A 24191-nucleotide genomic window follows, 5' to 3' on the forward strand; every position below is an offset into this window, starting at 1 on the left:
ATTTTTAATGGGTTAGTTTGGCCCGAAATCCTCCTCGTATCATACTCGTAAAAATCTGGCTTTTAAGTTGTATATAGAGAAATTATTAGTGTAAATCTTAATATTTTTAAAATAAAGAAATCACATGGTTTTTTTTTTCGGAAGAATTAAATGACACGTTTCGCAACACGTGCAAATGCTGACAGAATTTTATGATGTACTTTGTATATTGTATATTGTATAACAGTAATTTTATTTATTATATTATTACCTTTTTATTATCTACCAATCTATCAATATTATATTATCATATATATATTATATATTATTATCGAAAAGTTTTTATAAGTTTCTTAAAATCATCAACGAGTAAGAAATTAACAAGTAAGAAAAAATAAGCGAGAGAAGATTATAATCGTTTTAGGTGATATTTTATCTATTTGTTATACATTACAAAAAAAAAAAAAAAAAAAAATTTCTCACCCTTTATTAAGTTGTAAACAAAGACACTTCTTTTTTTCCAAGTAGAATTGGGGCAATAGCATCATCTCCTTTAAGCAAAATCATTTAAAACACGAAAGTTTCTTGAAGTACAAGTTACCGAATTAAGTCAAGAGTATATACGGAATAAAATATTTCTTTTATATAATTATTTTTTTTTTTGGGGCGGCTTTCGCGTTTACCTAATTTAAATAATTTTTTTTGAGAAACGATAGATTTTCATTTAGTTCGTAAAAAGTGGAGATTGTTTAGATTGAACTCCTTGATTGTACAACTAATTAATTTCTAAAAAAATATTCATTGATAAAATCATTAAAATTTTTTTTTTTTACAAAATTATATATAATATAATATAATATAATATAATATAATATTAATATTATATATTGTATAAAAAAAATTTGTTAATATTTTTCTTACAAGAAACTTTAAAACGAAAAAAATAAAGGTTTCAATACAAAGAATTTTAAAAAGTTGAAACTGCGTTTGAGATAACGTTTAAGAAATTTTAAAGGAGGAATCGGAAATATATTATTATAGTTTCTTCATTTTATTTTGGTTAATTCCCTGCACTCGGAAAATCTGTTTGTAGAGGTATGTTTCAAATTCATTGTATTGTAACACAGTGACAAAACCGCGGACGAAATGTGAGTAAAATATTGTTTTTAAAGGGAATTTTTTTTTTTTTAGATACATTAAACATTACAGTACATTGAATATATTATTATGATACCATGATACATTAAATATAACATATTATGAATCATTGTTAATATAATTTATAACAAAAAAAAAAGTGGTTATGACTCTTAATCATTCGACGATGAGTCAAAAAAAAGTTTTGAAAATTTCTTTGTTTTTCAATTATATAAAATTTTTTATAGTATGATGAAGAGATCCAATTGTTACCAAAAATAAAAATATTTTTTTACATTGGTTTCACAAAATAAATTAAGCACAGACTGTTACTGCACGTATTACATACATACAGATTACAGAACAACACATTCAATTACACTATTTTTATTCATTACACTATTATATCACAAACATTGATATAACCCTTTTTTTTTCCCAAGATTTTTTTTTTTTTTTTTCCTTTATACTAATAGTATATATAGATAGCCATCGGGCGCAAAACGAACTAAAAGAAAAATATAAAAAAAAAACCTCCTTTATTATACTAAAAAAATATAGACTAAAATATAAAGTATCCAATTTTTTTTCCAAAATATATATATATTGGAAAAATATTGGACATATAGAGAATATTATAAAAAAATAAAATTTTTTTTTTTTACATTACATTAATAATAAACGGGAGCTGGTCACCCAAAAAAAGAAAACCAAAATTTTTTTAGAGAAAAAGTTAATAAATTTTTAATAAAAAAGTAAAAGAAAGAAAATTAATAGTGTTCAGTTCTCCAAAAAAAATATATATATATAATTTACTACGAATGTTAAAAATGTCAGAATATAATAATAATAATTCTTCAATTACAACCACTCGTGTCACTAAACACACGTCGAGACCTTATCACCATGATTATACTTCGTCTATTGAAGAAACTGAGGAGAGTGATAGTTATACTTCAAGAAGGTCAAGACGTTTATCAGAGAGTAGTCATAGAAAAAATATAAGTTCCACTTATGGTCTTTCTTATTCTTCGAATAGAACAATTGAAACAAAAGAAGAAGAGAATAATGGTTTGACTTCTAGAAGAAGATATACACGTAAATGGGAAACTGATGACGAATTATTTAAACCAAATCATGTAAGTTTCACGTTTAAATTTTTTTATTTATGCAAAATTTTTAAATTGGTTATTATAAAAAAAAAAAGAATCCTTTTATTCCTCTAATTTGGAAATTATTTATGAACTCATTTTTCGTTATTAATTAATTAATTAATTAATTTTTTTTTTATCATTATTGATAGCGTAATCAATTACCAACAATGTCACAACAGCAACAACATTCTCCAATCAATAATTATCCCGATGAGGCCGCAACAACTAGGTCACTTTTATACCTTCTTAATAAAGAACGTACAAAACGTCGTGAATTACAAAAAGTTCATGATACTACCGCTCAAGCTTTAAAAGAATTACAACAAAATCATCAAGATGATTTAATTGCTCTTGAAAGTGATATAAAAACTCTCAAGGATGCTCTTTTAAAAGAAAATAAGGTTAATTCTCAATTAAAAAAACTTTTACATGATTCTACTGCTAAATTTACTGATGAAATGCAATTGTGGGCAAATAAAGTTGTTTTGGTTGAAGAACAAGGTAGAGAATTACAAAAAACTTTTCAAGAAACAATGGAACAATTAGAAAAGGAGGAAGAAGAAATTGTTAGATTAAGAAAAGAAAATCAATCTTTACGTGATCAATTGGCTGGTAAAACTATTGAACCTGCAAATTTAAGTCGTAGAAATCTTGAAGATGTAAGAAAAGTTGGTTCTATGGAAGATAGGGATGATTTATCAGTTTCCGCTGAATCAAAACAAGATTGTCTTTCTGATAATGAATCTATTATATCTACTTCAAAATTAAATGAATTAAAAGATAGAATTATTGAATTACAAAATGAATTAATAAATTCAAAAGAAAATACTCAAAAAGTTGAATCTTCTTTTCAAGAATTGGAAACTGAAAAAGCTTCTACTATAAAACAATTAGAAGAAAAACATAAGAAAAATGTTAGCCTTTTACGTGCTACTATTTCTCAAAAACAAAAAAGAATTGATGAATTGGAACAAGAATTACGAAAAGCGAAATTTAATGAACGTGAACGTGAAGAAAAATTATCTCATTTAAATCATAAATCTTCTCAACAATTCCCTCCTCCTCTATCTCCTAAATTACAACAACATCAACCTTTACAACAAGATGATGATGATGATGATGATCGTCGTATTCATCATCGTCCTGGTAACTTAATTAAGCGTAGGTCCGTCATATCCGAAAATTTTACCAAAGAAAGAAAAAATTCCATAACTAGTACAAATAGTGGAAGTATTGAAGGTACAAGCGTAACAGGTGGAAGTTTAGAAGATAAGGATGATATACAAAGTAGTATAATTGAATATAGAGAAGGTGAAGGTGAACAATCTGAAGTGTTTTCTGAAGAGGAGGAAGAAGAAGAACGTGACGATCAATCATCTTCAGTTTTTACAGGTAGCAATGGAAGTGAAAGTATACAAGATCAGAGTACGGAAAAATTTGTGAGATTAGAATTATCCTCAGGAAGGCAACAACATCATCAACATCGTAAAGGTGGTGATAATGATGAGGTCATGGAAGACGATGAGTTAGATGCAATTCTTTCAGATCGTGAAGATCGTTGTTTACCACTTATCGGTCATTATTCAGCTGCTGAATATACGGAAGATGAAGATTTTGATCTTGACAATTACAGATTAAGCAGAAGACCAAGTTTTGTAGGTAGAATTGGTGGGAATAAAATCGAAGGAAATTCAATGGTTATGGCATTAAATCATATCACTTCTAGTGGAAGAAAAAGTCGTTCTAGGGATGACGGAATACCCTAATATAAATTTATCATACGATTTCTGCAGAAACACTTATATTTGATATATGAGGTTGATTTGTATATATTAAGAGATATTCACGCTACATAACACGTCATTTTATAACATTTTAAAAAAAGCTGATTGCAGAATATATATATATATATTATTTTTATTTTTATTTTTTTTTTGTAAATAGCATTTTATTGTGGTGGTAGCATATAGACAGTTTTTGGTTTTTGGAAAAAAGACATTTTTAGCCGCCACATGATCACATTATTACTATCCTTAAACCATCAACTTTCTTTTTTCCTGTATCATATGTTTTGTACTCGCTTGTAATTTTGCTTTTTCTTTCTTTCTTTTTTTTTTTTTTTATAGGCTTTTTTGTTTTTAGAAAAAAAAATTTTTTTTCTGAACCTTTATTTGTCAAACATCAAAACTTTAATTTGTTTAATATAATTTCAATTTTTTTTTTTAATTGTAAATGCCAAATTCGGTTTTTTTTCCTTGCAATTATAACTATAAATACGAATAATTTTGGAACCATTAATGAAATTATGAAACGTTATTATTTTTAGAGAAAGTTCTTCGGACGAGAATATCTGTTTCGCTGATAAACGGTTATAATAATAGTTTATTTTTGAAACAGTATTTGATATGTTGATTCAATATTTCCATACCTGCTAAACAATGTTTGCATATGACTATGTTTGTTAGATTTTAAAAGAAAAAATGGGAAAAATTTTTGTTTGTGTAACATTTTTAAATGCCTGATGACTATTAAGGCGCTTTTTTCATCTGTTTATAGTTATTGTGTTAAATTAAAAAAACAAATATTTTATACTTTATTGGTTATGGTAAGTTACACATTCGGCTCACTATTAACAAATTTTTATATAAATAATTTGAAATAGAACGAAAAATTATTAATAATTTACTATCGATTTTTTCATTAGTACTTGGTTGTGATTCATATGGTACACAAATTCGTTTAGATAATTATAAAGCGAATTGATTGTGTCGTTATCCTTTCATTTAAAATTTTAAAAAAAAACCAGTTTCTTATGAAAATTAATTGTTTATCCTCTTTTTATTACTAATTCTCTTAATTAAAAAGTTTATTTTAAAAAAAAATAAAATAAAAATGCATAGATATACCTTACCCTATCAAAAACAAGCTCAAACAACTTGGTTATCTTTACGAATATTTCCAAACTCAACCTCAAAATTATTTAGAATATTTGCGTTATTTATAACTATAATACTCATCTTAGTTACATTTCAAAATTTACAAGGAAATAAATATTTTACTCCTACCAAACAAACTTTAAATTATAAAGGTAAAAAAATATCTACAGAAAATGACATTATAGTAGTTGTTGATGGAGAAAAACAAGGTTTAATTTTACAACCTACTTTTTGTCAACTATCAACTCATAAGAATGTTAATACACATGTAATAGTAACAGGTCAAAAACGTGGTTTAAGCAAAACACTTTTAACAAAATTAATAAATGAACAAAATTCTTCTTGTGAAGTGTTCATTTATGATTTAGATATTAAAACAAATGATAGAATTGGTACTTTAGAATTAGTTTTTCAAGAAATAAGTCATATGTTAAACCAACTTCGTCCAGAAGTTCTATTATATATTAAAGATCAAGATAATTATGCTATGCGTGGAGTTGAATCTGCTTTGATTGCAGCTTCCAATTTAGATGTTACAGCTATATCTGTACCGATTGAAGACACTAAACACTTGAATTGGTTAACACATTTACCGGTTGAAGCACTTAAATGTACGTATTTATTTTTATTTTTATTTTTTTTTTAATAATTGTTTATTTATGCTAATTAAATTAAAATTATAAAAATAGATTGGAATACAGTTAAAATCCAAATACAAGTTATTACACAAGATCGCCCAGATTCATTGGCGCGTCTTATTCGGTCTCTTAAGTCTTCTCATTATTTTGGTGATGAAGTTCAACTTACAATTAATATGGATAGAGGAGCGGATCCTGTAACAAAAGAATTTTGTCACACTCTTGAGTGGCCTTTTGGACAAAAGAGTCTTCGTCATCGTATTGTGCAGGGTGGATTGATGGCAGCCGTTGTGGAATCATATTATCCTAGAGATGATAATGATTATGCTGTGATGTTAGAAGATGATGTTGAACTTTCTCCATATTTCTTTATGTGGACAAAATATAACATTCTCAAATATAGATATGGGCCTGATCGTATTCATAGTAATCGCATGTTTGGAATTAGTTATTATGGATCTAAAATTAATGAACTTTACTTATTGGGACGTAGACCGTTCGATCCTACTATTTCTCTTGAAGGTACAAATTATTCACCTCGTTCCCCATATCTTTGGCAAGTACCTTGTAGTTGGGGTGCTGTATACTTTCCTGAAATATGGCGTGAATTTCATGATTATTTCCCTGCAAGATTACAAGATTGGAATGGACCTAAATTACAAAATATTACAGTTCCTGAAGTTCGATCAAATAGATGGAAGAATTCCTGGAAAAGATTTTTAATAGAACTTGTGTACCTTCGTGGATATGTAATGCTTTATCCAAATTATGAAAATTTTGCAAGTTTTTCTACTAATCATGCTGAAGCAGGAACTCACATTCATCTTACTGAAGGGTCTAAACCAAACGATATTTTTGGTGTACCTTTAATGGAAGAGGATTTAGTATTATCTGAATTACCTGGAGGTAGTATGCCAAAATATGCGGATCTACCAATTTTAGATCTTTTAGGAAATGTCGTTTCAAAAGAAGAATTAATACAACGAGGAAAAGCTTTACATTCCGAAGTTTCATTATGTCCTCCGAATAATGAACTAACTTTTGATCCACAAGATATTTTATGTTTTGATGACGAAAAAAGAGAAACTGTCATTAATGAAACCGATGTTAGAAAGGAACATAGAAAAAAAATGTCTGAGGCGATCAACCTTATTTTAAATCATACTTTAGATGATAATGGAACAAAAATTGAGCCCGAAAAATTATTAAAGATCGTTGTGGAACTTTATAATTCATCAGCCACAGCAGTCACAGACGTACCAAGCTCGACCCCAATACAATCACTACCAACTGAAACAAATATGAAATTATAGCAGCAGTGAAACAATTAGTCATATAATAAGTGAGCGAGTGAGTGGGTTCTTAGAATCGATATTCGTCGAAATTCGAAATTCGGAGTCCACATATATCACGTAGCACGTGACAGTTGAATTTGACGAGTTGATTTGTAATATAAAAAGCAAAGTTGTATTTTAAATAATAGATTGAAAAAAAGACATTAATTTAAAGCATCATCTTTTTGTCATGTTTTTGACTTTTGTAAAATCATTTGTTTTTTTTCAAATGTATAATCTTAATATTTAATTTATTTATGAATTTTAAAAAATCCCATATACTTAATGTCTTAATATATGTATATGTATAATTAGTAATAAAAATAATCAGTATTTAAACCTTTTTTTTTATCATCAATAAATGCATGCTAAGAATGAACATATGCAAATTTTATAAACTTTACGGATAATTTTGAAAATTTCGGAAATTTATTAGATTTTTTTTTTTTTCAAGCGAATAAACTTGAAAATCTAATCAGATATTTTGAACAATCAGAAAACAATCCGAATTATTCACGGATCCCTAAAATGCTAAATATGTTTAATTCTATTATAAATCATATGATTAAAGAATAATTGATAAGCTCTTTATTGTTCGATCTAAGATCTAAGAGGCGCATAATATATCTAAACATGGATCCATTATCTTGATTATATAATTCATTATAAATGGAATTATCTAGAATGACTTATTATATAATATTCAACTAAAAGAAACAAACTAAAAAACTTTTTTGTAATCTAGTCATACTAGTAATAAAGCGAGATAATATATTTTAAAATATATATTTCAGTATATGAAACATAAAAAAGGATTATGTAAAAGCTTTGTTTGAATCCAGATTTGAAAACTTAAAAATAATATAGTGAAATCAATTTATTAGTTCTTTTAAATAAATTATATGTATATATATATATTTTTTATTTTAAAATAAATAGATTTAATAGTTGAACTTTTTTTCTTTTATTTTATAAATTTTTTTAATTTTTTTATTTTAATGAATTTTTTTAGATTTTTTATTTTAATTTTAATAAAAATTTCACTAACTTATTATATTTTAAGATATTACAATTTTAAAAAATTAATTTTATTAAAAAATTTTTTTTTTTGAATTTTACTATATATTTATTAGAAAATTAGAAAAATTATAAGTATACATGTATACAAATACTCTAATTTAATATAAAGTATTAATAAACTACTTATTATTCTAATTAAAGAACTTTACATATATATAATTAAGTTAGTTATTAAAATTATATAGATAAGAAAATAAATACTACTACTAATTCTTAGTATACAAATACTGTAGTTTAAGTAAAATAAATTAACAAAACTACTTTACCACTATATTAGTATTATTATATATTAATAAAAATCAAATAAAAGAAATATAATATATTAAATTCCCCTTACCTATTAAGTAAAATAGCAAGTTGGTAAAATCAGGTTGTATTTATTGAATTGTAAAAGGTATATATTTAGATCTTCTAGATTTTTAGACCAATTTAAAGGGTACAATCCAAATTTTAAAGAAAGATGAAAGTACTTTTTCTGAAGAAATACTATTTATTAATAGATATATTTAATATATTAATATAAAAAACTAGTGTAAAATAATATTAAATAGTATACTCAAATTTCACTTTTATGCTATTTAAATTTATATGAATACATCAGATTTAATAAATTAAATTTTTTTGTAAATTACTAATTACTAATTTAACTAGTTTTTAGTAATCAACTCAAATTAATAAAATTTAAAATAAATTTTACTAATTATATATATTATTCCTTTTATTTGACTGATATATAAAATTTTAAAAAAAGTTAGTAATATTAAATTTTCAAATTCAAATAATTTATATTTTAATATGATCTTTAGCCTTTTTAAAAGAATATTAAAAAATAAAATTCAGAAATGCTAAAAAAAAAGAAAAATTAAACTAATATAAAGAAAGTTATAACTCTCAGAAAACTCCAAAGAAAAAAATTGAATAAATACTAGACCTTTATTTATTATTACAATGTAGCTATATACTTTAACTAGTATTTTATGAAAAAACCTTTGTAATACTTTTAAAAATAAAGAAACTAATAAGAAAACTTTATACTAATGCAATGTTTAAGATCCAGTTATTATTTAGTATATAACTGTTATAACTTTTAAAAAATATGATGAGAACTTAAGTTTTGCAGAAATAAAAATATTTTAATAAAAATTACTTTAATATGTAATTTCTTAAAAACTAAGAGTTTTTAGCTTAAATGAGTTTTAAAAGAATTCTTCTTGAAGTTATTATATTTAAAAGCAACTTTAAAATACTTTAAGTTAAAAAAACCAAGTTTTTTCTTTAGTTTTCTTTTGCTAAAAAAAATGTTCAAGCAATTAATAGATGAGAAATAATTAAATTCCCATTCTTTTTAATAAAGAATTAACTTATTTTTATTAATATTTTTAAAAAAAGTAATAATAATTTTAAAATTTATATAATATAATTTTTAATAAAAATATAGATTTTTAAAATAATATTAGGGTTATATTTTTTTATTTTTATTTTTTATTTTAAATTTTTTTATTATTTGAAATTTTTTTCTTAATAATTTTTTTAATTTTTTTTTTTGTGATTGAAATTATGATGATTGACCAGCATTAAAAATATATAGTGCTGATAAAATTTGATAATTCTAGCTAATGGTGATGATTACTCCTGATGATTTGAAGTAAAAAACTTATTATTATTTTATACTATTTATATATACAAAAAATTATAAAAATATTACAAATACAGTTAATTTTCTATAAATGCATCCTCTTTAGAGCTGAATAAAAACATGTGATTACAAAGGGTATGCATTTATAAAGAGTAAATAATTAGGAAGTTATATATACTTGGAACTGAATCAAAGTGTGCATTTAAGAAGGAAATGCACTTATAAGTAATGTATTTATAGAGAGTTGACTATAATATATTTTAATAATAATACAATATTTTATAAAACTTTTGGAATTATATATTAGATTTTTAAATTATACTTTAAAGTAAAATTTTAAACTGATCTGTTTTTAAAATAAATTAAATTGATTGGATTAGATATTCTAATTTGATTTAACCTGTTTAATCTACAGTATATAAACAAATGTATAAAGTACTTTTTCAGCATTTTTTTTCATAAATTTAATATAAAAAAATGTTATTTTAGCATTTTTTCATAAATTTAATATAAATTAATGTATTTGATAATTTTATTTTTAAGTTAACAGGTTAATTGATTAAATTAAAGCTATAATCTGATCCAATATTAAGTTAAGAATTTATTTATATATTAGAAATCAAAAAAAAGGTACTGTACATCTATCTGATATCATCTGACTTATTCAGAACTATACATACAAGCAAATTATAATATTTGTTTATATTTTATATTCTTTAAATGTGTATTTTTAGGAAAACAATTGCTTTATTTTATAAAGTATTTTATAAGATACTTGAGAACAGTTAACTGATGATGACGTAACTGTGGAATTTTAATCAGCCAATCAAAATTTAATTTTGAGAGGGTCACCCGGATAAAGAAATAAATTTTCCTAATTAAACTTAAAAAGTTTAATTAAATGGAATTTTTTTCCGGTTTCAGAGTAACAAACTTATTATATTTATAATAGTTGGTTTTTAGTGGTTATTATTTAAATGAAAAAAATATATATATCACATGGTAAATTTTTCTTTGCTCAATTTTTGATCAGTGTGGTTTTGTTGAATTTATACTTAAAAGTGGATCGTAGATCGAATTTATGCATGTTATATAAAATTTCTCGTTTTCTGTTTCCTGTCGTTGTCGCATTTAAACCGTTATAAAAATGAAATGTTCCGAAAATACGCTCATTTACCCGTTTAAACAAAGAACAAAATGCTTTTTTAGGAAAGGATTATGCGTTACGGAGAAGTGCGGATTTTATTGTTTGCTCAATATCAGAGGGAACACAGTGTTACATAAATTGTCACGTGTTGCGGACTTTTTTTCCTTGTCCAAAAGCAAGTGATTTGCTATTTAAACTTGTGCCGCCATATAACTGAACTTAGAAACCTTACATTTATTTTTCCTTATATTCATATTTTTTTTTAACATCAACCCAACCACCAACAATGTCTAGTGCCGCCAACATCTTGCTGAAGCAGTTTAAAGGTGCGTATTCTTTTAGATGTCTCTTTGACTAACAAGAATGGCTTCATTTTCTAAAATTACATTTTTGCTCTTAGAACTCACAAGTAATCCGGTACCCGGGTTTACAGTTGCTTTGCGCGATGAAGACAACGTCTTCGAATGGTAACAGTTCTTAGCTTATCTATATTTTTCTTTTAATTAATTAAAAGAAGATCTGGTCTTTTTATTCTTAATTATTCGTTTACAGGGACGTAGGTATCATAGGAGCACCAAATACGATTTATGAAGGCGGTTACTTTAAGGTTGCTAATACATAAAGGTTTATTATATTAATTTGTTTAAAAATAAACTGTAAACTGACACTCTCTTTTGATTTGAAGGCAACTCTCAAGTTCCCTAACGATTACCCATTTAACCCACCAACATTCAAATTCAACAACGAATTTTTCCACCCTAATGGTATGAATTGATGAATTGATGATTTTACATTATAATCTTTAAAAACCTTAGTTAATTTTTTATATAATTGCATAATTAGTCTACATAGACGGAAGACTTTGCATATCTATTCTTCACCCACCAGGTGATGACCCAACTAGTGGTGAGACTGCTGCTGTAGGTTATAAGAGAAAGATAAAGTTAATCGCGCCAGTATATGTAAAACTAAGCGACTTCTTTTAATTCTGATTCTTAGGAACGTTGGAACCCCACTCAGAGCGTTGAAAGTATGTTTAAAATTACTTGTATGTAATTATTTTCACGTGACTAACCGTTAACTTTTATAGGTATTCTGATCAGCATTGTCAGTCTAATGTCAGATCCAAATTGCTCAAGTCCGGCCAATGTGGTATGTACCTAGATTCTTGCATATGCTTTTATTTATTTATTAGATAATTTTTAACTAATAAACAAATATTCTAATTTTAGGATGCCGGGGTATGTATATAGATTATCATTCAGCTTTTTGAAAGGAATAATATTAATTACTGTTCAAATCGGAATTTCTCTAGGTCATGTATCGTCTAGATCGAGAGGCTTATAATAGTCTTGTTCGATGTGAGTATTAAAGGATAATTAAATTCAAATATTTGCTTTTCCTTCCTTTTTTCTTTTCTTTTTTTTTTTAACTCCTTCATTGAAAATAGCTCAAGTCGAAGCATCAAAAAAGGATATTCCAGAAGGATTGAAAATACCAACAAGCAGTAAGTTATTTTAGAAATATTTTACAAAGTTCGTAATGAATATATTCTAGATTAACGCATTTTATTCCGCAGCCGATGATTTCGTCGTTCAGAAGAAACAAGCTGACGATGATCAAGATGAAAATTTCTGGTATGCGTCTGACGAAGACGAAGATATTGACGAAGATATGGATGATTATATGTCTTCAGAAGATGAAGAAGACTAAAATTAAATTTATTTAGTTCAACCTTATTTGAAGATTAATTTTTCGATTTTTTAGAATAATTTTAATTAACGAGTACGATAAAAAATTTTATGCCCATTTTAAGAACATTTTAGTCTTGGCATATTATTTTCCTTTATAAATTGTAACATATAAAACTTTTTTTGTAAATTGCTGTTTACTTTTTCCATTTCATACATTGTGGGCATTCTTTTTTTTATATAAGAAACAAACTTAGAAATAATAAAGATTTGGGACATTTATGAGTAATTTATATATATATATTATTTTATTAATTTGATCAATTAATTTATTTCAAGAAAAATAACCTTATACATGCATTTTCTTCTGTAAAATTATTCAATAATTTTTCTCAAAAAAAAAACTAAAATAAATTTTATTATAATCGTTTTTATTCTTTCAAAGCACGACGTCTATTGAAATAATATAAAATAATTAGTAATATTAAAGGTAATTATGAATTCAAATATAACAAACATACCTATCACGTTCTTCAGCAATTGTGAGCTTTTAAATTAAATTATAGAAATTGTTATTAATATAATATAATATAAATTTCATAAATTAAATGGTTACTTAACACTTACTTTAACACCCTTGCCCTTTGGTAACGAAATCCACGGTTTATTGCCCTCACCAATGACAAAGACATTTATAAGACGAGTGGCGAATTGTCTATCAACGGAATCTTTAATGTGTACAATATCGAAGCCGCCTACGTGTCGTTCCCTATAAACATAAGACATAATTAAATGCTCAAAGGTTTATGATTCACTAATATTTAATAAAGATTAATAGCAATACGAACCTGTGCGTGATAATCCCAACTCTTCCCATATTTCTACCACCTGTTATCATGGCTATATTTCCGACTTCAAATTTGATAAATTCGGTGATTTTGTTAGTCTCAAAATCAAATCTGATTGTGTCGTTAACCTTAATTAGAGGATCAGGATAACGAATGGTACGACCATCATGAGTTACAATGTATGGTATGGCCTTAGAACCAACTTGAACTTTTTTAACTTTAGCTAATTTATATTTAGCTTCATCCGCAGTAATTCTGTGAACAGTAAATCGACCTTTTGTATCATAAATTAATCTAAAGTTTTCGCCATTTCTTTCGATCGAAATAACATCTAATAACAAAATATTGATTGTTAATTTATTTTATTTATTATTTAATTTATTTATTTTTTTTTAAAAAAAATAATTATATACGTTAATAAAAGTTATTCAAAAGTCTTACCCATAAAACCGGCAGGGTATGTTGAATCGGTTCGAACTTTGCCATCAACCTTCACAAGACGTTGCATCAAAATACTTTGGACATCTTTACTGGTAAGGGCATACTTGAGGCGGTTCCTCAAAAAAATAACAAGAGGTAGACACTCACGGAGCTTATGAGGACCAGGAGACGGTCTTGGGGCCTAATCAATCAACCGCGATTAATTATAAATTGTCAATTTTTTAAAAAATTAAGAACGGATACATACATAAGTCCCCGTGAGTTTATCCAACATCCAATGTTTTGGAGCATTAAGTCGTTTCAAATGTTTCCTTGGTCCGCGAGCCTATCATTTGAAGATTAAAATCAGTGAATTATATACAATCAAGATACACATCAAACCAATTTTTTGATTTATGTTTGACAATTGATTAACGCGAAGAGCCAAATAAATAAATAGGACGATTTTGTAATATAAAAATTGACAATTATCATTTAATCACAGATGGATGGAATAATTGATATTTATAAAAATTTTTTTTATTAAAAAAAAAAATCATTCAATCGATTTTGATAGAAAGAACAGCGGTGCATCAAAGGAAATCTAGGGACGCAATTTATCTTGAGGACATACCATTGCTAACTTTTTTAGTTAAACCAATGAGCAAAAGAGGAGGAATTATTTTTTTTCGAAATTATAAGACGTTTTATAATTAAAAAAATAAAATGATGACGTAGATCTGATATATAAGATCATTTCGAAAAAAAAAAAGCTTACGTGTATCCTAAGAATAACGTACGACAATAAAGATTCTCGTTTTTTTGTACTTAAAATTTGTTAAAAATGGCTCGAGACACTGTAAAAAATGTCACTCCAGCTGAGGAACCTTCGAGTAAGGATAAACAAAAAGCAAAGGAGGAAAATGAAGCTAAAACCGATGGAGAGAAAAAAGACGAAGTCGAAGAATTAGTAAGTTTTATTTGAACATTAGTTACCTAGGCGTCGTTACAATCACACACTATTATTGACGGGCTTATTTGAAGTTAATAATTGACTGGGAACTCGTAAATCGCGTTCGCTAAGTTGATACGCACCTTCTTCCTAAAATATTTTGGTAGAACCTTTCTACACGCTAAACACGCTTTGATAACTTTATTACATGTTTACAGTCGGAAGAAGATCTCCAATTAAAGAATGAGTTGGAAATGCTAGTAGAAAGATTGAAGGTGAGAGAAATATTAATATCAGCTTATTTAATTTATCGTAAATCGATTGGAAAGATCTTTTTTTCTTCTTTTTTTTTTAGAAAAAAATTGTTAATTTGGTCAATTGATCATGTATAGGAAGGAGATGTTAATCTTCATAGACCAGCATTAGAAAGCCTTCGAACGTTGATTCGTACGTCTACCAGTTCAATGACCTCCGTTCCAAAGCCATTGAAGTTTTTAAGATCTCATTACGTTACCATAACTGAAATTTACCAGAATTGGCCACCGGGTGATAACAAAGTAATGACAAACGATTATTGATCCATATTTTCAACTTTTTATAGTAATATATCTTTTTTTTTTAGTTATTTCTAGCAGACATTTTATCAGTGTTAGCAATGACTTACGATGAGGGTAAAAGGGAATCTTTAAAATATAGATTGCAAGGATCACGTGAAGATCCAGGTTCTTGGGGGCACGAATACGTGAGGTGAGTATCCAATGTTTCTATCCTGAATTATTCAACATTTATATTAATAATATTTTTATAATTTCAAGACATTTATCAACCGAAATCGGCCAAGAATATGTCTCCCGTACAGAGAAGGAGCTTAGCACGGACGATCTCATGGCACTTGCTTTGGAGGTTGTTCCATTTTTCTTAAAACATAATGCTGAAGCCGACGCTGTTGACTTGCTATTAGAATTGGAAGCAATTGACCAACTACCTCAATATGTAGATAAAGATACATATGCACGTGTTTGCCTCTATATGGTTAGGTACAGATTATCAAGAAACCACTTCAAGTGTTCTTTTTTATTTTTACATTACTGAATTATTATGTACGTATGTTCAGTTGTGTTAACTTGTTAGTACCCCCAGATGATATACAATTTTTACGCACAGCTCATCAAATTTATCGTCAGCATGATAAATATACTGAAGCTGTGTCACTAGCTATTCGGCTTGGAGACCATGATTTGATAAAGGAAGATTTTGAAGCAGCGGGACATATAGATGCGTACGTTTTCTTTATATTTATTATCATTCATGATTATAAGGTTCTAATTGACTACTTTTGTTTTCCAAAGACTTTTGCAAAAGCAAATCGCTTTTCAATTGGGAAGGCAACAAATTGACATCCCCGAGATTGAAGATGAAGATCTTAAGGAGATATTGAGTAATTCACACCTATCTAAACACTTCATTGCTCTTGCAAAAGAGTTAGATGTTCTCGAACCAAAGACACCAGAAGATATTTATAAGAGCCATCTAGAAAATATTCGTTAGTAGCCTGTTTTACTTGTTATTTTATATTTTAATATTAAAATAACATTTATTTCATATAATTAAAGGACCAGGATTTACGAGCGGAAGTGTTGATTCAGCACGACAAAATTTAGCATCCACTTTTGTAAATGCTTTTGTTAATGCTGGATTTGCTAAAGATAAATTAATCTCAATAGAGGATGGTACAACGTGGATTTATAAAAATAAAGACCATGGTAAGGAATTATTTATATATTATTAGCATAATAAAATTTATATATACTTATATAAAATTATTTAAATTATTTTAATTTGTAGGAATGTTGAGCGCAGCTGCTTCTATCGGTATGATTATGTTATGGGATGTTGATCTCGGATTGTCGCATGTTGATAAATATTTATACTCTAGTGAAGATCATATTCAAGTAAGTTCTTACATTAATAAACACCGAAAGAAAGTAACGTTTAATGTCAATAATTGATCTACAGATGTTTTCATTTTCGTTTAGGCCGGTGCTCTTCTTGCCATCGGGCTTATAAATACTGGAGTTCGTAATGAGAATGATCCAGCTTTTGCTTTACTTTCAGAACACATTGAAAAACCAAAAGCAATGATGCGAATTAGCGCTATAGTTGGGTAAGATAAATATGCAAAATACGATTTTTTTATTATTGTGTAAGGAAAGTCTTATTGATTATTGCGATTTTACCTGTTAGACTTGGTATGGCGTATTCTGGGTCCCACAGAGAAGATGTTCAAGAATTATTATCTCCGTTCATTAGTGATACTACATTAAATATGGAAATTGCTTCACTTGCAGCTCTATCGTTGGGGTTGGTATTTGTAGGATCTTGCCATGGAGATATTACAAGTACAATATTACAAACAATGATGGAACGTGACGAATCTCAATTAAAAGAAACTTGGGGAAGGTTTATGGGTCTCGGATTAGCTTTATTATATCTTGGTAAGCTTTGTTTTTTTTGTTATTATTTTATAATATCGTCCATTTTAAATGGAGAGAAAACATCAACTTACAAGTAATTTTAAAATAAATAGGAAAGCAAGATGCTGCTGAAGCAACTCTTGAAACTTTGAAAGCTATTGAGCACCCTATTGGTAAACAGGTCAGAATATTGGTAGAAATTTGTTCTTATGCAGGTAAATTAATTAACAAAACTTTGAATGGCTTAATTAGATAAATACTAATCCATATATATATATTATTAAGGAACTGGAAATGTACTTAAAATCCAGGATATGTTACACGCGTGCAATGACCATTTAGATAAAGAGAAAGAGGATGATTTGCATCAGGCTTTTGCTGTATTAGGTGTAGCTCTGATAGCTATAGGTGAAGATATTGGTGCTGAAATGGCATTAAGGACATTCAATCATTTGGTAAGATTTTTTTTTTTTTTAAGTATTTACTTAATATATATATCTTTCATTAGAATAATTCAAGAATATTATATTTTTAAATAATTTCACTTATCACACAGATGCATTATGGTGAACCAGTGATTCGTCGTGCAGTTCCTCTTGCATTAGGATTGCTGTGTGCCTCTAATCCACTTCTTAATGTCCTTGAAACGTTAAGTAAATATTCTCATGATAATGATGCGGATGTTGCTATTAATGCTATTTTTGCTATGGGCCTTGTTGGTGCAGGAACAAATAATGCACGATTGGCACAAATGTTGAGACAACTTGCATCATATTATCATAAAGAACCAAATTGCTTATTTATGGTTCGAATTTCACAGGTATAAATTTTATTGTTACTTATTTTGCCAGTATATTAATATTCTATTGACGAGTTATATATTCTAGGGGTTATTACATATGGGTAAAGGGACAATATCAATTAATCCATATCATTCTGATCGTCAATTAATGTCGCCTGTTGCTATAGCCGGCCTTTTAGCAACCTTAGTTGCTTTTACTGACACTAAGACATTTATACTGGGTAGAAACCATTGGTTCTTATATTACTTGGTTACAGCGATGTATCCAAGATTCTTGATTACTCTTGATGAAGATTTGAATAGTTTGCCAGTTACTGTTCGTGTAGGACAAGCTGTTGATGTAGTAGGACAAGCAGGAAGACCAAAGACTATTACTGGGTTTCAAACACATTCAACACCTGTATTGCTGGCACATTCAGAACGTGCTGAATTGGCTACAGAAGAATGTATCCTTTTTTGTAAAAAATGTTTTTATTATAATTAATAATGTATTACTTTAACCTTTTTTTTTTAACGAAATAGATATATCATTATCTCACGTTCTTGAAGGATTTGTCTTGTTACGTAAGAATCCTGACTTTATGGAAGAAGATAAAGAATAATAATGATTTAGCACTACGAAATATTTTATTATGTTATTAATGATATAATGTCATTGATAATTTATATTTGGTAATTGAATGATTTATAAATATTTATGAGATTAGAGAAGTGAATTGTAAAGATGACCAATTATATAATTGTGAAAAACTCTTTGTCTAGTTATGAAATAGATAAAATTGTTTATTGAAATTAATTTTATATATCAACTTATTTTTGTTAGAAATGAAATTTTTTTACAGAAAAAACTGTAAATAATTATTAGTTAACATGCATGATCGTGAATTTTATATTATTTAGATTAAAATTCCTATCTTTATCATCTGAAAACATCATAGCGGCTATTTATCTTTTCATCTTCGGAAAATCATACCTACAGTTCTCGAAAAAAGTAATCGGAATTACAAAATGTGTAAAAATAGAAACCCAGTGATTAGACTTTCTTCAAATTTTGTAAGATTGTTGTCAAATATGTTATACATTATATATATTAAATTTCAGCCCTCTATTGTCTTTTGATCGATTTTTTTTAATTTGAAAAAAAAGCGATCAAAATTTAAGCTGTAAATATAAATAATTTTTAATTAAAATTGAATAATCATAAATTTAAGTTTATTCTATGTTAGTTTTATTAAAAAAAATTGGTTGCCGAGAAAAATCAAATTCTTCAAATTCTTTAGTTAAAAGAATTAAAATTCATATATAAAATGCAAAAATTATAAAAATTATAAAAGATTTTTATAAATATATTTAATATTAGATTTATAATTTTCAATATAACAATATATACAAAAAATTCATCAAATCTAATGCACTTAAAAATTTTATTTATTATGAATATGTCAATGTCCGAGTAACAATATTGAAATTTAAAACGAATTTCTGACCCTAATTTATCATGTGCTTAAATAAAATTGGTCATCCATGTAGATCATTAAACTTTAATCGCGTGTCTACCCAAGAATGTCAGAAATAAATGGATCAGTTCAAAAGTCGCGTAAACGTTTTATTGGGAAAGCAGCTGCAAAGAAAAAGCAGGAAGAAGCTCAACAAGTGGCAAATGTTGAGGATAGCAAATCTATTATTGCTATAGGTACTATAAGAATATATATTTTTTCTTATGTTCTATCCTTATTATTAATATAAACGTTTATTTTGGTATCTAGAGGATTCGCCAGTAAAACTTAAATCTTCGAGTCGAATAGTAAATCAAATTCCTTTTGAAATATTAAATGATTCTTTATTAAATAAAGCGATTGAACAGGTTAAAACTTAATCGCTTCGTGTCTGAAATTTTTATAATGTGTTTATAATTAAATGTTTTGGAACAAATCATTTTAGCTTCCATCAAATTATAATTTTGAAATCCACAAAACAGTATGGCATATTAAACGTTCTGAGGCTACCAAAGGTTTGATAAATTAAAATTCTTATTATTGGAGTATTAGTTATTAATCTTATAATTTTTATTACATTTATGGGATTAGTTGCATTACAATTTCCGGAAGGCCTTTTGATGTTTGCATGCATTATTGCAGACATATTAGAAAGTTTTTGTAATATTGAAATAATTATAATGGGAGACGTAACATATGGAGCTTGTTGTATAGATGATTATACTGCTAAAGCTTTAGAATGTGATTTTATGGTACATTATGGACATAGTTGTTTAGGTTAATAATTTTTATCTAAGTGATGAAGTTCTTTTTTATAAATTTAGCTAATTAAGATGTTAAAATTATCAGTTCCCGTAAACATTACAACCATAAAGACACTATATGTCTTTGTAGATATTAGTATTGATACGGATCATTTCATAAATACCATAAAACTAAATTTTGAGAATGGTAAAAAATTGACCATTGTTGGCACTATTCAATTTGTTGCCGCTATTCAGGTAAATAAATTTTATAATAGAAAGGTATAAGAGAATAATAATAATTAATTTTTCAAAAAAATTTAAAATAAGGCAGCAAAAAAACCTTTGGAAAATGATTATTCTTTATTTGTACCACAAGCAAAACCTTTATCACCTGGAGAAATATTGGGTTGTACATCACCAAAATTAGGCGAACAAGATGCTATAATGTAAGTAATCATCCAATAAACTTGTATAATATACTTATCTAATTGACCTTCTCTTTGGGATAATTGCTTTTAGTTATCTTGGTGACGGCAGATTCCATTTAGAATCCATAATGATTGCTAACCCAGATATACCCGCGTTTCGGTAATGATCCTATCAAAAATATATATCGTGATCGTACTGTAATGAAATAACATTGTGAACAGTCAGAAAATGTCAATTTATCATCCAGCTCGATTATAATATGATAGTGACTTTTAACTTACTTGTACTTAATCTACTTTAGCTATGATCCGTATTCCAAGAAATTTACACGAGAACGTTATGATCACGCGGAAATGCATTCCTTAAGAAAACACGCAATTGATTTGGCCAAAAAAGCCAAAAAATTTGGGCTAATCCTAGGAACTTTGGGCAGGCAAGGAAGTCCAAAAGTATTAGAGGTATTTATAGAATGTAACTAAGATATGTTATTAAAGATGAAATTTTTTTATATTTTCATGATTGGGAAATTACAGTACCTTGAAGAGAAAATGAAATCTCGTGGCCTAGATTATATTTGCATATTGCTATCTGAGATATTTCCTGATAAATTGGAACAATTTCAAGATATTGATGCGTAAGCTTTTTAAATTTTTTAAAATACCTTATTCCTCAATACCCGAAAATTAAGTACTCCTGGCCAGAATTGTAAAGATTTGGTCTAAAATATCTTTGTTGTGGCGTGCGAAGAGGAAATGCTTAATTTGGAGAAATACAGTATTTAATATTTCTCAATAATTTTGATTTCTTTATTCTACACAATTTATAGATGGATTCAAATTGCATGTCCACGCTTGTCGATAGATTGGGGTTATGCGTTTCCAAAGCCATTATTAACGCCATATGAAGCATCAGTTGTATTAGATGCAATTGATTGGCAATCCGTCTATCCAATGGATTTTTATGCTAATGATAGTTTAGGACCCTGGACGCCTAATCATGGGAAAGGGAAAATTAAACGATAACAACTGGAAAATATAACATTTTCATATATATATATTTATTTACTGATGATATACGTTTTTTTTTATTAAATAATAAATATTTTGTTCACCAGAAATTAAACCCTAACCCCAATTGTAGACCCTTTTTTAACTTATCAGTATTTGTTGCTATTAATGGCAAACAGAAATTTACTTCCAATCTTAGAATGCTACTTCTGTACACAACTCCCACGCCTGCTGATACACTAGGCATTTTTGCAAGATTATTGAGGCTAACAGCAAGTCGTTGAGCTAAAATGGCCGACGATAATTGAATCCTCATATTTACAATGAAAGAAAGCATGAAATAAATTATAAAATACTTACATGGATTTATTTGCATCAAACTTCCTCCGTTTACGAAAAAATGTCCTTTTACTGGATGTCTGCTCAACTTAGGCAATGGAGTGAAAAGACTTACGCCTGCCGCAACGTAAGCATCACCTCCAAGTGAATCCTCTAAATTCCATGATAAAAATTATAACAGTAATAGAATCAAGTAAAAAACTCGAGTTATAAAATTTTTACGTACTTTTATCTTCCCTTGGACCCATTCCATTCAGTTTAAATCCTCTCACTGATTGCGCACCACCAAGGAAAAATCTATCGCTAATTTTTGATTGCTGAGTTTTAAATGGGAATAATAATCCATTCCTTAGTGACGCGCTAAAGATCTATTAACACAATTTTGAAAATTAATTAATTCAATAATTTAAAATAATATAAAAATTAAACATATCAATGAACTTACAAAACCTTTACCGAGAGGAAAGTTAATTTGGCTCTCAAATTCATTCTTAACAAAGAAAACGTCTCCATTAAATCCTGCGAGTTCCTATATAATTTTTAGTTATATTTTAGTTTCATATATTTTGCGAATAAATGAACAAAATATTTTATAAAACCTGAAATAATTTAATGTAATAACCGCGCGAAGGCAACATTATATCGTCACGCATATCCCGCACTAAAGTATGTGCCACAGACGATTTTAAAGAATGTCCTGCCGATTCCCGTATACTACATTCATAAATATATTTGATTAACAATATTAAGAGAAAATGTATAAGGAAATTTCTTTAAAACATGATTTGCCTTAATGTTGCATCTTTAGCAATATTGCAAATTTGCCTCCATGACGTTCCATAAGTTAATTCGTGAAATCCTAATTTAGAAAGAACCTATTAACAAAAAAAAAATTATTTAAAATTATTTAAATTTAATCCCAGAATGATGTTTCTTATGGTAACGTACTCTCCATCTTAATGCAATTCCATGTAATATTTCATCATGGGAACTAAAGCTTTGATTATTTTTTGTTAGTCTATATGCCGAAATGTCAACCTTGGAATCTGGATTCCCATTAATTGGTTTTGCTAAACAAAACTAGAGAATATGTAAATTTTTATAATTGAATTATATTAATCCTGACAAAAGTACATACCTCAAATACGTATGAAGTCTGTGTTCCAGCTGACATATAGGTTTCCAATGTTTCTGCGCCACCAAAAACATTTCGAATATTTAAGGAAATATTCTAATGAAATCAAAATAAACAATAAATTATATAATGCATTTGTTCTTCTTACGTCAATACTTAAGGATAACATACCGCGCTTCCCGCGTCATTGCCAATTTCAGTCCCGGTCTTTATCCAAAATCTACTTTTTTCTTCTGTAGATAGGATGACATCGATAGCTCCAGGCTGTGCAAGTGGGTCACTACTTTTATCAAGAAATACATCGATATGCTTAAAAATGTCAAGACGATTTAATTTGTCTGCAGCTAAGTGAACTTCATCGATGATCGAACCCAATGTGCGAGCTTGTAACGCAGAGTAAACCACCGACTCAAATAGAGATTGACGCGTCTTTTGTGTACCATGAATTCGAAAAGAATGAACGTAAAATGGACAGTCTTTTGTATCAAAAACCTAAAAAAATAAATTGATATAAAAAAATGAGATGATGAATGTATAGAGCGTATATAAGCATATTATGCGCCCGGAATGATACCAAATTATTCAATTTTATTGCTGCTTCTTCATACTCCTTATATTTCTTAGCCTTAGCTTCAAGATTGGTATTCATGAATTCTTCGGCTTTTTCATCACTTTCGTGAGCCCTGAGCGGAAACTGCAAATAAATGTAATTTGTAAAAATATTAATTTAATCAAAAATCTTCAAAATTTTTTATAAGCTTTCACCTCATCATTATCCATTTTAACAAGAAGATAACTACTGATGCAAAAT

At 27.4% G+C, this 24191-nt stretch overlaps 7 protein-coding genes across 7 annotated transcripts; 5 read left to right on the forward strand and 2 right to left on the reverse strand.

The window, feature by feature from the left end:
* Nucleotides 1-1627: 1627 nt before the first annotated feature.
* On the forward strand, nucleotides 1628-4453 carry OCT59_012189 (uncharacterized protein). The gene is made up of 2 exons (XM_025321821.2): nucleotides 1628-2255; nucleotides 2420-4453. Exons 1-2 carry the CDS (start codon nucleotides 1938-1940, stop codon nucleotides 4034-4036), a joined length of 1935 nt encoding a protein of 644 aa, XP_025167869.1. The 5' UTR covers nucleotides 1628-1937; the 3' UTR covers nucleotides 4037-4453.
* A 709-nt stretch (nucleotides 4454-5162) lies between these two features.
* On the forward strand, nucleotides 5163-7534 carry OCT59_012190 (uncharacterized protein; the record flags this gene model as incomplete). Its single annotated transcript, XM_025321820.2, has 2 exons — nucleotides 5163-5817; nucleotides 5896-7534. The coding sequence occupies 2 exons, from the start codon at nucleotides 5163-5165 to the stop codon at nucleotides 7155-7157; spliced, it is 1917 nt and encodes a 638-aa protein (XP_025167868.1). The 3' UTR covers nucleotides 7158-7534.
* Nucleotides 7535-11240: 3706 nt separating this feature from the next.
* Nucleotides 11241-13032, forward strand: OCT59_012191 (uncharacterized protein). The gene is made up of 11 exons (XM_025321818.2): nucleotides 11241-11367; nucleotides 11442-11508; nucleotides 11594-11648; nucleotides 11727-11805; nucleotides 11885-11961; nucleotides 12041-12071; nucleotides 12132-12193; nucleotides 12274-12282; nucleotides 12357-12402; nucleotides 12492-12548; nucleotides 12621-13032. Exons 1-11 carry the CDS (start codon nucleotides 11328-11330, stop codon nucleotides 12752-12754), a joined length of 657 nt encoding a protein of 218 aa, XP_025167866.1. The 5' UTR covers nucleotides 11241-11327; the 3' UTR covers nucleotides 12755-13032.
* OCT59_012192 (40S ribosomal protein eS4) lies at nucleotides 13005-14715 on the reverse strand. Its single transcript, XM_025321817.2, has 7 exons — nucleotides 14635-14715; nucleotides 14269-14346; nucleotides 14022-14202; nucleotides 13581-13911; nucleotides 13360-13501; nucleotides 13254-13279; nucleotides 13005-13185 (listed from the first exon to the last, which is right to left on the reverse strand). Exons 1-7 carry the CDS (start codon nucleotides 14635-14637, stop codon nucleotides 13164-13166), a joined length of 783 nt encoding a protein of 260 aa, XP_025167865.1. The 5' UTR covers nucleotides 14638-14715; the 3' UTR covers nucleotides 13005-13163.
* Nucleotides 14716-14837: 122 nt separating this feature from the next.
* Nucleotides 14838-19134, forward strand: OCT59_012193 (uncharacterized protein). Its single transcript, XM_025321816.2, has 16 exons — nucleotides 14838-14970; nucleotides 15171-15227; nucleotides 15345-15509; nucleotides 15575-15699; nucleotides 15768-15989; nucleotides 16067-16231; nucleotides 16302-16495; nucleotides 16566-16715; nucleotides 16798-16904; nucleotides 16989-17116; nucleotides 17197-17447; nucleotides 17540-17641; nucleotides 17712-17881; nucleotides 17983-18246; nucleotides 18314-18674; nucleotides 18751-19134. The coding sequence occupies exons 1-16, from the start codon at nucleotides 14845-14847 to the stop codon at nucleotides 18828-18830; spliced, it is 2667 nt and encodes an 888-aa protein (XP_025167864.1). The 5' UTR covers nucleotides 14838-14844; the 3' UTR covers nucleotides 18831-19134.
* Nucleotides 19135-19734: 600 nt separating this feature from the next.
* Nucleotides 19735-21921, forward strand: OCT59_012194 (uncharacterized protein; the record flags this gene model as incomplete). Its single annotated transcript, XM_025321814.2, has 10 exons — nucleotides 19735-19921; nucleotides 19995-20092; nucleotides 20170-20239; nucleotides 20316-20501; nucleotides 20574-20725; nucleotides 20798-20916; nucleotides 20990-21058; nucleotides 21201-21357; nucleotides 21433-21533; nucleotides 21726-21921. Exons 1-10 carry the CDS (start codon nucleotides 19792-19794, stop codon nucleotides 21919-21921), a joined length of 1278 nt encoding a protein of 425 aa, XP_025167862.1. The 5' UTR covers nucleotides 19735-19791.
* A 34-nt stretch (nucleotides 21922-21955) lies between these two features.
* Nucleotides 21956-24160, reverse strand: OCT59_012195 (uncharacterized protein; the record flags this gene model as incomplete). Its single annotated transcript, XM_025321813.2, has 11 exons — nucleotides 21956-22191; nucleotides 22267-22398; nucleotides 22472-22613; nucleotides 22691-22774; nucleotides 22845-22959; nucleotides 23035-23120; nucleotides 23194-23325; nucleotides 23384-23476; nucleotides 23552-23872; nucleotides 23955-24074; nucleotides 24146-24160. The coding sequence occupies 11 exons, from the start codon at nucleotides 24158-24160 to the stop codon at nucleotides 22007-22009; spliced, it is 1425 nt and encodes a 474-aa protein (XP_025167861.1). The 3' UTR covers nucleotides 21956-22006.
* Nucleotides 24161-24191: the final 31 nt, after the last annotated feature.

This window comes from Rhizophagus irregularis, chromosome 2 (assembly GCF_026210795.1).
Source record: "Rhizophagus irregularis chromosome 2, complete sequence".
In the NCBI taxonomy this organism is placed as follows: domain Eukaryota; kingdom Fungi; phylum Glomeromycota; class Glomeromycetes; order Glomerales; family Glomeraceae; genus Rhizophagus; species Rhizophagus irregularis.

Excerpts from the sequence above, each read along its gene's own strand:
- OCT59_012189 (XM_025321821.2), top strand. The coding sequence starts at position 1,938 with ATGTTAAAAATGTCAGAATATAATAATAATAATTCTTCAATTACAACC. Across the intron at positions 2,256-2,419 it reads AATTATTTAAACCAAATCAT|CGTAATCAATTACCAACAAT; the intron begins GTAAGTTTCACG and ends CATTATTGATAG.
- OCT59_012191 (XM_025321818.2), top strand. The coding sequence starts at position 11,328 with ATGTCTAGTGCCGCCAACATCTTGCTGAAGCAGTTTAAAG. Across the intron at positions 11,806-11,884 it reads CGAATTTTTCCACCCTAATG|TCTACATAGACGGAAGACTT; the intron begins GTATGAATTGAT and ends TTGCATAATTAG. Across the intron at positions 11,962-12,040 it reads CTAGTGGTGAGACTGCTGCT|GAACGTTGGAACCCCACTCA; the intron begins GTAGGTTATAAG and ends TCTGATTCTTAG.
- OCT59_012192 (XM_025321817.2), bottom strand. Across the intron at positions 14,203-14,268 it reads ATAAACTCACGGGGACTTAT|GCCCCAAGACCGTCTCCTGG; the intron begins GTATGTATCCGT and ends TTGATTGATTAG. Across the intron at positions 13,280-13,359 it reads CAAAGGGCAAGGGTGTTAAA|CTCACAATTGCTGAAGAACG; the intron begins GTAAGTGTTAAG and ends TTAATTTAAAAG.
- OCT59_012193 (XM_025321816.2), top strand. The coding sequence starts at position 14,845 with ATGGCTCGAGACACTGTAAAAAATGTCACTCCAGCTGAGGAACCTTCG. Across the intron at positions 17,117-17,196 it reads CGAATTAGCGCTATAGTTGG|ACTTGGTATGGCGTATTCTG; the intron begins GTAAGATAAATA and ends TTTACCTGTTAG. Across the intron at positions 18,675-18,750 it reads TGAATTGGCTACAGAAGAAT|ATATATCATTATCTCACGTT; the intron begins GTATCCTTTTTT and ends TTAACGAAATAG.